This window comes from Symphalangus syndactylus, chromosome 1 (assembly GCF_028878055.3).
Source record: "Symphalangus syndactylus isolate Jambi chromosome 1, NHGRI_mSymSyn1-v2.1_pri, whole genome shotgun sequence".
NCBI classification, from domain to species: domain Eukaryota; kingdom Metazoa; phylum Chordata; class Mammalia; order Primates; family Hylobatidae; genus Symphalangus; species Symphalangus syndactylus.
Window position 1 is genome coordinate 96,593,930 of NC_072423.2, and position 13,020 is coordinate 96,606,949.

The following is a 13,020-nucleotide window of genomic DNA, read 5'->3' on the forward strand; positions in this document are numbered from 1 at the left end:
GAGAGAAATGGACAGTAAGCAAGTACACGCAGCTATGGACTGCGCTCACTGACATGAGGGAAACAAGGGTGACCGGTGTGGTGGCGTGGGTATTTCTAAGGAGGCCACACTGAACTGACCTGAGATCTGAGGTGTGAAAAGCCACAGCAGCCCCACCGGAGCACAGGGCCATGAGGGAGGAACAAGTGTGATGCCTTCAAGGAACTGAGAGGCCTGTCTCACTGGAACAGGACAATCAAGGAAAAGGAAGAGAAGAGCGTGAGATTGCCGGGTGGACTGGGGCTCACAGAAACGACTGGGCCAAAGATACCCATTCACAAGTCCTCAACATGTTGATGATGTTTACAGCTCACAAACTGGGTTCGATCCCCTGGTGACAGAAGAGGAGGAACCAGCACAGGCCTTAAGATGCCCTTTTTTTTTTTTTTTTTTTTTTTTTTTTTGAGACAGAGTCTCGCTCTGTCACCCAGGCTGGAGTGCAGTGGCACAATCTCGGCTCACTGCAAGCTCCGCCTCCCGGGTTCACGCCATTCTCCTGCCTCAGCCTCTCCGAGTAGCTGGGACTACAGGCGCCCGCCACCACGCCCGGCTAATTTTTTTGTATTTTTAGTAGAGACGGGGTTTCACCGTGGTCTCGATCTCCTGACCTCGTGATCCGCCTGCCTCGGCCTCCCAAAGTGCTGGGATTACAAGCGTGAGCCACCGCGCCCGGCCAAGATGCCCTTTCTTACTGTGACTGTCGCCACAGTAAGAAAGCTTTCTACAGGGCACCCTCGCATACACCCCCAAAACAAACACTATCCACCGCAATAGTCACTCTTACAACTGGGCAACACTTATTAATATTTTCCACTCTATTTCATTTTAAAAAGCAATCAATATGCTAACATTTCATGCCCCACTAGAGGTTCACAAGCCACAACTTGAAAAACGGGTTTAAGTTCAGGCAGCAAAAAGAGGGGCCGGGCAGGAAGGCGAGGTGAGACAGACGCCACTGCCAGGAAGGAGAGTGGTATTCCCTAACGGTGCTGCTAAGTGGCCATTAGATTTGGCAATATGGAACCTGTTGGTGACAAAAACAAGCACAGCTTCAGAGTGATGGGCGGACAGATGTCAGATTGGAGCATGTGAACAGTGAACAGAAATGGGAGAAAGAAGTGGTTGAGAATGGAACAAGGGGTCTAAACTGACTTTTCACTTTATCTATGAAGTTTCATTTATTTAAAACCCAGGAAGAAGAGTATTGATGTTATGAACTTCTTGAGAAGACATAACAGCATTTCTGTGGTATTTCAGCCAAAAATGCATAACCTCAATTGTGAGAAAACACTAGACAAGCTGAAATTGAGGAGACATTTCCAAAATAACGGATCAGTACTCTTCACAAATATAAAGATTACAAATGACAAAAGAATTGTTACAGGCTGAAAAAGACTAAAGAGAAATAGCCAAAGAAATGTTGAGATCTAGCTAAATCTCGAGACAGAACAAAAGAAAATATGCATAGGAAAACTTCTGAAATTCAATTCTGGTCATAGTTTAGTTATTATTGGGTTTTTTTTGGAGATATTATTTTTTTTGTTTGGAGATGGATAGCCCAGGCTGGAGTACAGTGGCGAAATCTCGGCTCACTGCAGCCTCCACCTCCCAGGTTCATGCAATTCTCCTGCCTCAGCCTCCTGAGTAGCTGGGACTATAGGCGTTCGCTACCAAGCCCAGCTTATTTTTGTATTTTTAGTAAAAACAGGGTTTCACCCTGTTGGCCAAGCTGGTCTCAAACTCGTGACCTCAAGTGATCAGCCCACCTCAGCCTCCCAAAGTGCTGGGATTACAGACGTTTAGTTATTATTATTGCATCAACGTTAATGTCCTGGTTTTGACCATTGCACTGTGGTTATGTAAGATGTTCACATTAGGGAAGCTGGGTGAGGGGTGCATGGGAAATCTCTGTACTATTTTTTTTTCTTTTGAGTCGGAGTCTCGCACTGTCGCCCAGGCTGGAGTGCAGTGGCACTATCTCGGCTCACTGCAAGCTCTGCCTCCTGGGTTCATGCCATTCTCCTGCCTCAGCCTCCCGAGTAGCTAGGACTACAGGCGCCCGCCACCACGCCCAGCTAATTTTTTTTGTATTTTTAGTAGAGACGGGGTTTCACCATGTTAGCCAGGATGGTCTCGATCTCCTGACCTCGTGATCCACCCACCTTGGCCTCCCAAAGTGCTAGGATTACGGCATGAGCCACCACGCCCAGCCTCTCTGTACTATTCTTGAAATTTTTTCTGTAAGTCTAAAATTGGTATGAAATAAGAAGTTAAAAATAAATTCATATAAAATTCATATAAAAAAGACTGAAATCGGCCGGGCGATTTCATGATGAGTTTGAGGGGCATGTGAGACATCCGAGGAGAGACTGCTAGCCAATGGCATTAGTTCCAAGTCGAGGTCAGGGCTGGAGGAAGAATGTAGTGGCCCTTTGGCCTACAGATCAGGTGACCGAGGGAGAGAGGACAACACGAGAAGAGGGCCTATGGTCAAATCATGGGGCACCCTAGCATGTAGACAGCCAGATCTGTACTTTGTGTCTCTGTGTCATGGCTGCCTTCAGGAGAGGAAACATTTCAAAAGTGTGGGGGTCATGTCAAATGCTACTGAGAAGTCAAAATAAAATGAGAACTGAAAAGTACTTTGGATTTAGCATCATGGAAGTCCTGGTGATCCAACATTTTCAGCTACCAGGATGTCCAAAGGTCTCTACACAAACGGCTTGGAATGGTTAACAACAGATTGTCAATCACTTCCCACCCAAGGACTTCCCAGTCACTGTCACTACAGAGAGCACAAGTTCTAGATCCTCTAGCAGGGCCCCCAGAGCAGGACACATGTAAAACAAGCTGCTTAAACATGTGGAAAAAATATCATCACTTTCATTCCTTTTTTATCTCAACTGTTTTAATGTCTATTTCTTGATTTTTTTTTTTTTTTTTTTTTTTTTTTTTGCGTTTGGGGGGGGTGGTGGGCAGAGTCTCGCTCTGTCGCCCAGGCTGGAGTGCAGTGGCACAATCTCGGTTTACTGCAACCTCCGCCTCCCAGGTTCAAGCAATTCTCCTGCCTCAGCCTCCCAAGTAGCTGGAATTACAGGTGCCCACCACCATGCCCGGCTAATTTTTCTATTTTCAGTAGAGATGGGGTTTCACCTTGTTGGCCAGGCTGGTCTCAAACTCCTGACCTCACGATCCACCTGCCTCAGCCTCCCAAAATGCTGGGATTACAAGTGTGAGCCACCACATTCAGCCTATTTCTTGACCATTTTAATAATCAATATACAATTGGTAAAAATGAAGTGGCAATGTGTGTGTGTATCTACATCTTAGACCCCCGTATGCTGGGCATGTGTGCACATGCACCCTTCTCTGTGACCCTGCACATAATGGCAGAGATGCTCAAAAGGTGCTTACGCTGGGGCATGTAGACCAACACCCCAGACCCCTGCTTCTGAGGCTCCATCTGTCAGTGCTCTTGGCCTCAAGCCATCTGCACATGTGTGTTTCAGAGAGTGGGGTCACATTCTCTAAGTCTAGGAAGAAGCTTTTCCAACTTGGGTATCATGCATAGGAAAAAACATTGCTGCTAGCACAGGGAAAATGGGTGGCCATCAAAACCACTGGGCAGTGACCCGCTTCCTGATGGGAAGTGTGGGAACGACCAAAAAGGGGGTGAGAGAGGCATCACAGCAGCGGCAGCCAGGGCCTCCACATCAGGTACCACACATGAATGCTCCCCTGGCTGCCATCTGCCAGCATCCCAGTGCTGTTTCAATTGCCATAAGGACACCAAACTTCCACAGAGGTCTACACTCTCAGGAGGAATGAGGAAGACCCACTGCTCACTCAGTTTCTGCAAGGTGGCTTCTGATAGATATATCAAGAGCCCCTCCTCGTAGAAAGATAGATCAGGATTTTCCAAGGGTAGATAAGAGACACTGCCAAGCCCTGGAGTAGCGAAGGGTGGCTAACACTAGTTCACATCTCACACAGATGCAGAAAGACTGAATTACTTACTTGAAATTCATTTTCTTTCTGAGCTTGTTCGGATCCCTCTTTATTACAGGACCTCTATGAATGAGAAAAAGGAAACACTTCCGGTGAGATGGGGAACACTAAACAGACACTAACTTTGCAATCACCAGAACAGTCAGGGTTTACAAAACATCACAGGTCTTTAAGGAAGGTTTCTCAGCCCACCGATGTGACGGGCAGCATCTAATGCACCAGCAGCCTCCAGCACTAGTACCAACACCTTAGAAAGTGCTTCATTGCTTTACGAGAAAAGGGATGTGCCGGTGAGACCCGATAGCTGCACGTCTCACAGCCGCCCCATGTACCTTTCACAATTTCATTGTTAGAGGAAAGTCAATAGAGTGCACTCTTCCAATCAGGACTTCTAAAGACAAGCGGTCAGGCTGAGTCTCTCACCAATTTAGCTACGTGGTTCTCTCAAGTCAACCTGCAAGAACAGGGAGTGTAAACATGCCTGTGGACAGCTGTGGTCAGCACAGAACTCGGACAGAGAAGAAAGCGCTGTGCAGGCAGGAAACCTGGCACAAAATCTGTGCAGACATGCCCTGCCGACTCGCCACTTTCCCAGAGTAACCCCTCTAGTTCAGCCGGTCACCAGCTCAAGCTGAACTGTTCCTCCACCATAAAGAGGACTATGTGTATTTAATAAAGTCTCTAAAATTATTTCATATATTAATATATTAAGAAATACTTATATCACTTTCCTCAATGAAATTGCAAATTTATGGTAACCAGGATTCTGGCAATAACAACACACTAGATCACTAACTACCATAAACAACCCTTGGGCTACATTCTTTCTTCATGGTACAGATCATATATTTTAAGAGCAACCCCCCCACCCCAAATGCTTTAAAATCCTTCATACTATCTTTAATAAGGGAATGGGGAAAAGTAAAGTCAGAAACTTGTGTCATGTCAAACTTTTATACTCAAATACTGCCTCTAAAAATGTTACTTGTTAAATTAAACTAAGTCTGCTTAAGCCAGACACAAAAGGAATCCCATAAAGGAAACCTCTTTAAAAAAATTTAAGGTAACAGATTCTTGAACACCCCATGAAAAACATACCTTTCCATTCCACAGCTTTATCAAAAATACCTGTACCAAGGGTGGAAAGTGTGGACAGGAAAAAAAATGCCACGTTAAGCAACACCAGCTACTCTAGCACCAATCAAAAACCTAGTGATTTAAAGCAACCACTCATCCATCACACACTGAAATAACATTCCAGACGTTTTAATGCATGTTTTGTATAAACAGTACATGTTCTATCTTAATATAAAAGTAAACAAAATAAGTATCCATGTTCATAAATCTATTTGCAAAAGGCTCTTAACATTTGCACTGATACATATTCAATACTATATTTAGCATACGGTTAAGTACATTTGGTACAAAGTACAGAAAGTACAAATGGGGATTTACGATATTTTCATTTGTGTAATCTGCAGTTCTCTGATGAAAAGATGTTAACAGGTTAAATCCCGTTACAATGAAAGCTATAAAAGTCAAAATACTACAAAAATGCTTTCAGATCTTTGCAGATGGTTTGATGTGCGATGTGGTAGGCGCTGGAAAGCTTCCCTTCATCCTAATTCCAAACACTCTCATGGCTGCATCGTTCTTTGGACTCTGCTTTGCGGGTCGCCTCTTCCAAGCAGTCTGTAAATTCCTAATGAATAGGGACTGCGTCTTTTATTGATGTTAGTCTTCTCCCAGAGCACCAAGCAAATCTTGATGACCACTACACTTTTTAGGCTGCATGAATAAATGAACACTCCGGAGTGGTATAGCACAAGGCAAGTGAGCCCAAGGAGCTGCCTGGTGCCACGCAGCCAACCAGTGATAGCAAATTCCCATCCAGGGTCTTGGTAACAAGGAAGCTGGCTGTGGGGTTAATTAGAAATGCCCCTTCAAAAGTCGTTGTGCTTTTTTCTCCAAAGAGACTTAAGAATAAAAAAGTTCTATAATCTGATATATTACATATCAATACTTTGCAGTATAAGCTTTAAGACAAATAAGAAAGTTAGATACTCTTCTAAAATTGTTGTAACGGGATTTGACCTGTACACAATTCTAAATGACTATGGTTATTCCTATGCTGTTGTTACTCTAACTGTATCTCCTTAGGGAGATACAGTTAATGGGTTATTTAGCCATCAGAAGTCCCTTTCCCTTATCTAATGGCGCTCTCAAAAGCAAGTTACTTCATCCAAAGTTAAAAATTGGCTGAGGCCCCAAAGTCTTTCCTTTTTTTAAACATATTGACACTATAAGTGGTAGTAAATTCCATGATAATCTCCCCTGCCCACTCCCTCACTCCACCCCTAGACGAATTCATCACTTATACCATAAGAGCACCATTATGAAGGCAAGATGGACTTCTGCAATATCCAGCCCTCTGTTCTGTTTCCTCAGTACAGAATGTTCAGGTTCCCTAAGTCCTGTAAATAAGAAGTGCAAGACCAGGAAATCTCAAACCAAGTGGATATTCATGGAAAGGTAAGAGAATAACTTTTTCGTCCAGAAGACAGGAAGTTAAATATATTTTGCGGCCGGGCGCGGTGGCCCACGTCTGTAATCCCAGCACTTTGAGAGGCTGAGGCAGGTGGATCATCTCAGGTCAGGAGCTTGAGATCAGCCTGGCCAACATGGTGAAACCCCAACTCTACTAAAAATACAAAAAAATTAGCCGGGCATAGTGGTGCGTGCGCGTAATCCCAGCTACTCAGGAGGCTGAGGCAGGAGAATTGCTTGAACCCAGGAGGAAGAGGTTGTAGTGAGCCAAGATCACACCACTGCACTCCAGCCTGGGTGACAAGAGCAAAACTCTGACTCAAAAAAAAAAAAAAAAAAAAAATATATATATATATATATATATATAGGAATCCGTGGGATTTTACCTCAGTGACATAAATTCATTTGAAGTAGATATTAAAATACATTGTATAAATATTTAGTATGACATCAAACTTTAACAAGTTAACAAAAATTATCCTCTATAAGTTATAAAACAAAACTAAGCTTTTTACATTTATTAGAAATTTGAACACTGGTTATTTAATATTAAGTAATTATTAAATTTTTTTAATGTGAACATTACTGTGGTCATTTTTAAAAAATCATCTTATATAGATACAGACTGAAATATTTACAGAATAATATAACATCTGGAATTTGCTTCAAAATAACCCTGGCGGAGTAAATGAGGGAAAAGATGGAATAAGACTGGCTGTGAGGGGAAGATGATGAATGGACACTGGGGTTCATTATACTCTTCTACTTTAGGGTATATCTGAAATTCCCCATAATAAAAACTTTTAAAAAACAAACATTGAAATTTCAAGACCTAAGAAATCAGAATGTCTCAATTATGCCTAAGACACCCAACTCCATAAATACACTGAAAACCACTGAATTCTACACTTAAAAGGCACACAATAATGAAAAATATATTGCCACTGGCTTCCTCCCACCTTCTTTCTTTCCTTCTTATTTTGGGCTTAGTTTTCAAGAGAATCTTAAGTTAGAGTCATATATTCATTAGCCTGTGATGTAGGAAATAAATGAGGCTACAGTGACAGCATTAATAAAAGAGGCGTAATTACTATTTTAAAGTTAGCTTTTAAGAGGTGAAACTTTAAAAAAAAATTTGGAGACTGGGTCTCGCTCTGTCTCTCAGGTTGGAGTGCAGTGGCAGGAATAGGGCTCACTGCAGCCTCAACCTCCCCAGGTCAAGTAATCCTCCTGTATTAGCCTCCCAAGTAGCAGGACCATAGGCATGTGCCACCATACCCGGCCTTTTTTTTTTCTTGTAGAGACGAGATCTCACTATGTTACCCAGGCTGCTCTTGAATTCCTGAGCTCAAGTGACCCTCCTGCCGCAGTCTCCCAAAGGGCTGAGATTACAGGCATGAGCCACCATGACCATCCTGAAAAGATTTTTTGATTGGCCAAGAACTTTTAAATTTAAAAACTAAATTCCTGAAAGTCTGAATTAGCTAGGGAGTAAAATGAGAAAATAGAGGACTTTTATTTTTACTTTATTTCTATCCTTTAAAAAGTGCTTAAAAGCATGTATTATTTTTATAATAAATACATTTGATGCAAGGTTTCAAATGTTACTTTTCTAACAAAATTGCATTTTAAGGCTTTGGGGGTTTTGTGTGTTTTTTTGTGTTTTGTTTTTGAGACAGCGTCTCACTCTGTCACCCAGGCTAGAGTGCAGTGGTGCAGTCTCAGCTCACTGCAACCTCCACCTCCTGGGTTCAAGCGATTCTCCCACCTCAGCCTCCGGAGTAGTTGGGATTACAGGTGTGTGCCACCACGTCCGGCTATCTAGGCTTTGTATTTTAAATGAGACTATGAAAAGCAGTAAATGTTCATATTACAGAGCACAGGTTTTCAAAATGTTCTACTTCATGCTTTAAAAATAAAATGGGCCAGGCACAGTGGCTCACGCCTGTAATCCCAACACACTGGGAGGCCGAGGCGGGCGGATCACGAGATCAAGAGATCGAGACCATCCTTGCCAACATGGTGAAACCCCCTCTCTACAAAAATACAAAAATTAGCTGGGTGTGGTGATACGCGCCTGTAGTCTCAGCTACTCGGGAAGCTGAGGCAGGAGAATCATTTGAACCCAGGAGGCCGAGGATGCAGTGAGCCAAGATCGCGCCACTGCACTCCAGCCTGGCGACAGCAAGACTCCGTCTCATAAAATAAAATAAAAATACAATAAAAAAATTCAATAAGTAGTAAGACAACTCCAGGACCAAGGGGAAGAGACATCCCTTTATTGTATTTTGTGTTGTACGATTTTAGGATTCAAAAACCTACTTTAAGTTACCTAATGTTCCACAATATAGCAGGTGTATTTCTTTTAACCTATTTAAGCCATCAGACAGAATAAACTTATTTGGCCAGTACTTAATGGAAGACTTCTCTAATACTGAGGGAAGTAGGTTTAAGACTAAACGAATAAAGCCCCATTTGGGAGATGAAACAAAGCAGCACCTCAGTTTTCCCTAGAGTCTGTGTATAGTAAGAATGGGTGAAAGCGGCATAAAGAAAGTGTTGTTAAGTCACATATAGTTATCATTTAAATGTCATTTGGCTGGGCGCAGTGGCTCACGCCTGTAATCCCAGCACTTTGGGAGGCCGAGACGGGCGGATCACAAGGTCAGGGGATCAAGCCCATCCTGGCTAACACAGTGAAACCCCGTCTCTACTAAAAGTACAAAAAATTAGCCGGGCGTGGTGGCGGGCGCCTGTAGTCCCAGCTACTCGGGAGGCTGAGGCAGGAGAATGGCGTGAACCCGGGAGGCAGAGCTTGCCGTGAGCTGAGATCCTGCCACTGCACTCCAGCCTGGGCGACAGAGCGAGACTCCGTCTCAAAAAAAAAAAAAAAAAAAAAGAAAAGAAAAGTCATTTAAAACATCTTTAACATCTGAAACACTTATCTTCAAAGTACCTTTAAAGGTCCACTACTACATGAGCTACTGTGAGACAGATTTTAAAAAGTGATGAATCAGCTACAAAGAATAGCAAAATAAATTGGAAATGCTATTTAAGAAACCAAATCATTATCAATTATGGATAATATAATATGAGCCAGGCACAGTGGCTCACGTCTGTAACCTTAGCACTTTGGGAGGCTGAGGGGGGCAGATCATTTGAGGTCAGGAGTTCAAAACCATCCTGGCCAACATGGTGAAACCCAGTCTCTACTAAAAATACAAAAAAATTAGCTGGGCCTGGTGGCAGGTGCCTGTAATCTCAGCTACTTGGAAGGCTGACGTGGGAGAATCGCTTGAACCTGGGAGGCGGAGATTGTAGTGAGCCAAGATCGCACCACTGCACTCCAGCCTGGGCAACAGAGTGAGACTTCATCTCACACACACACACACAAAAATCATAATATAGAATAGAAATAGGTACTATGTTAAATATAATGGTGGCTGCTGAACTAAAATGATATATAAATAAGAGTACAGGTTTTTTATAGAAAAAATTGTGCCATCCATTTTTTAATAGAAAAATAGAAAAATACATACAAAAAAAGAAAATTAAGAAACATGGATGACATTCTCTTCTTCCTCCCACCCCTTCCTCACCAAAAAATAACTAAATGGATCGTTCAGCTTACTGTCTCTTTTAAAGGCTTTACATAGGCCGGGCGCGGTGGCTCACACTTGTAATCCCAGCACTTTGGGAGGCCAAGGTGGGCGGATCACGAGGTCAGGAGATCGAGACCACGGTGAAACCCCATCTCTACTAAAAATACAAAAAATTAGCCGGGCATGATGGCGGGCGCCTGTAGTCCCAGCTACTCGGAGAGGCTGAGGCAGGAGAATGGCGTGAACCCGGGAGGCGGAGCTTGCAGTGAGCCGAGAATGCGCCACTGCACTCCAGCCTGGGCGACAGAGCGAGACTCCGTCTCAAAAAAAAAAAAAAAAAAAAGGCTTTACATAAAACAGTAAATTGATTGTGACCTTTTAAAAATGCTTTGAGACCTATAAATAAATAAGAATAATCCTGTCTGGGTGCAGTGGCTCACGCCTGTAATCCCGGCATGTTGGGAGGCCAAGGTGGGCGGATGACCTGAGATTGGGAATTTGAGACCAGCCTGACCAACATGGTGAAACACTGTCTCTACTTAAAACACAAAAATTAGTTGGGTGTAGTGGCGCATGCCTGTAATCCCAGCTACTCAGGGGACTGAGGCACAAGAATCGCTTGAACCTGAGAGGCAGAGGTTGCAGCGAGCTAAGATCACGCCATTGCACTCCAGCTTGGGCGACAGTGGGAGGCTGTCTCAAAAAAAAAAAAAAAAAAAAATTCCTACTGTTAGCTAGACTCAGTTTCCTCAGTTTCTAGGATATCTAAATTTTGGTCTCAGAAAATAATCCATCTTTTTACTAATCTGGTATTATCTTCCTGAGCTGAGTACTGAAACAACTCCCAGGCCATTGTATTCACCCTGAGAACAGGAGGATATGGTGCATCATTCGGATTCAATTCAGTAGCTGTGATGCCCATTTGGTCTTGGAGTGGCATGAACTTCTTTACTGTGTAGCCTGTGGCTTCGGAGACCCTTGATACCCACCCTGGTTATCTCACCACACTCAACCTTCTAGGAGAGAAATAATTTTTAATAGGGGGTGGCATCTGTTATAATCCCTGGCCTGCCGAGTCCCTGTTGATGATGCAGCTATGTTCCATCCCAGGAGAGGTGGGGCAGGAAAAAGCATGAGAACCACGACTCTATAGAATGTGTTCAATTCTATAGAATTGAAAGTTATGCGACTCTTTCAATTAACATTTTGCAGTATATTTTCTTGGCAATATGTTTTCTTCTCAGAGTTATCATGGACCCTAACCTTACTTCTTCCTGATTTCTATGAAAAAAAATGAAATCATCCTGTATTTATTTCTTTTATGGTTTCTTACAGCACTTTCTCGAACTCCCGACCTCAGGTGATCCACTCGCCTCAGCCTCCCAAAGTGCTGGCATTACAGGCATGAGCCACTACACCCGGCCACTTATAGCACTTTCTGAAAACATTTTACAGAACACATTAAAAATGTGAGATCTCAATGCAATGATTTAAAGTATAGCTTATGTGATTATTTAATGAGCACATATGAATTAGAGAATTTAAACAGATAAGTGATTTCTAACATTGTATGGTAGTCTTTAGAGTGTCTTCAATTATCCCAAGGATCAGCCTAAAACAACTTGATCTTTTTGGATATTAATAATTTCAAAATTGGATGACTTGATGAATATCCCTAGGAAACCACAACTTCTAAAACACTTTAGGCAACGTAAGCCAGTGGAAAGACAGGTGAGTGGAAGCCCAGGTTTTAAAAAGGCCCATTTCAGGACCTTCTTAAAATCTACGTCTGATCTAGGGCAACCTGCTGACCCAACACTCCTCAGACTTCCAAGACTAAATAAAATACCTTCCCTCTAAGTATCCCAAGGGTTGACTTGCAAGCAACACTTTTACAGGAAGTGTGCCTTCACTACATCAAATCAGCACTGCAGAGCTCCCTAAGGTCTCAGGTACCCAGCTAAGACATATGAAAGTATACTGACTGGTAAGGACAAAGAAGAAGGTTTGTTTCTAATTCTGACCAAAATATCAAAATATATATGGTGTTTCCTTAATGCTGGAAGTGATATGAAGGAAGAACTTGATTACTTCAATTAAGTTATCAAGTTGAGGCCCATAAATTTCTAAAATTCCTAAATGTTTGTCATTTTCTACTGAGGAAACAGAAGAAAGGAATCTGATTTGCTTTGGACAAAAAAAAAAAGTGATATATTTATTACACAACATTCTGAAATCTTAATCACTGTACCTCTTTAAGCACAGCACAAACTGTAGCTGGTGCTACTTAACAAGCATTACAACTTTCTTTTTTAAAAGCAATTCTTGAATCCAAGAACTAAAAGAAAGAAATTAAAGCTGTAGAGAATGCTCCAACTTCAGAGGTCTCATACTATACCGTGAATCGTGTCTGTCACCTGGAAACCAGAGTGCTCCAGGCACGATCGCATGGACAAGCCTGCAGCAGAGAACACATGCACATACAGCTAAAGTGGTACATTACCCCCAACGCCCTTCACTCCACCCAACATAAAGACATTCCTTCCCAAAGAGGGGTGGGCTGCGGTCAAACCATCGTTCCACGGACCAGAAATCTGCATTGGCTTCATGCTATAAATCCCAAACATTTAATACCAGCAAGACAAAGACACTTTGAATATGTAAAAATTAGACATAGTAGTCTGTGGTTTATTTGGTTATCAAAAGAAGGCACCAAAGCAGGTATGGAAGGACTATTGGTAGTAATTTGGCAACTATCTTGGGAGAGTATCAGCTAAAGAAATATTACGTTAGACCAAATGGGAACGCACAACACTAGAAAAAT

At 42.6% G+C, this 13,020-nt stretch overlaps 1 protein-coding gene across 12 annotated transcripts in view; it reads right to left on the reverse strand.

The window, feature by feature from the left end:
• Positions 1-13,020, reverse strand: part of CHKA (choline kinase alpha) — a 71,556-nt gene that overhangs the window by 24,832 nt on the left and 33,704 nt on the right. For 8 of the 12 annotated variants that reach the window (XM_063644537.1, XM_055270441.2, XM_055270425.2 and 5 more), the window contains exon 3: positions 4,057-4,110. The exons of 3 other annotated variants lie outside the window; for them this stretch is intronic. In XM_063644537.1, the coding sequence (XP_063500607.1) occupies positions 4,057-4,110 (54 nt within the window). Of the gene's footprint in view, positions 1-4,056; positions 4,111-5,145; positions 5,176-13,020 lie in introns of all 12 variants that reach the window. One more of the 12 variants, XM_055270396.2, reaches the window with a different exon arrangement.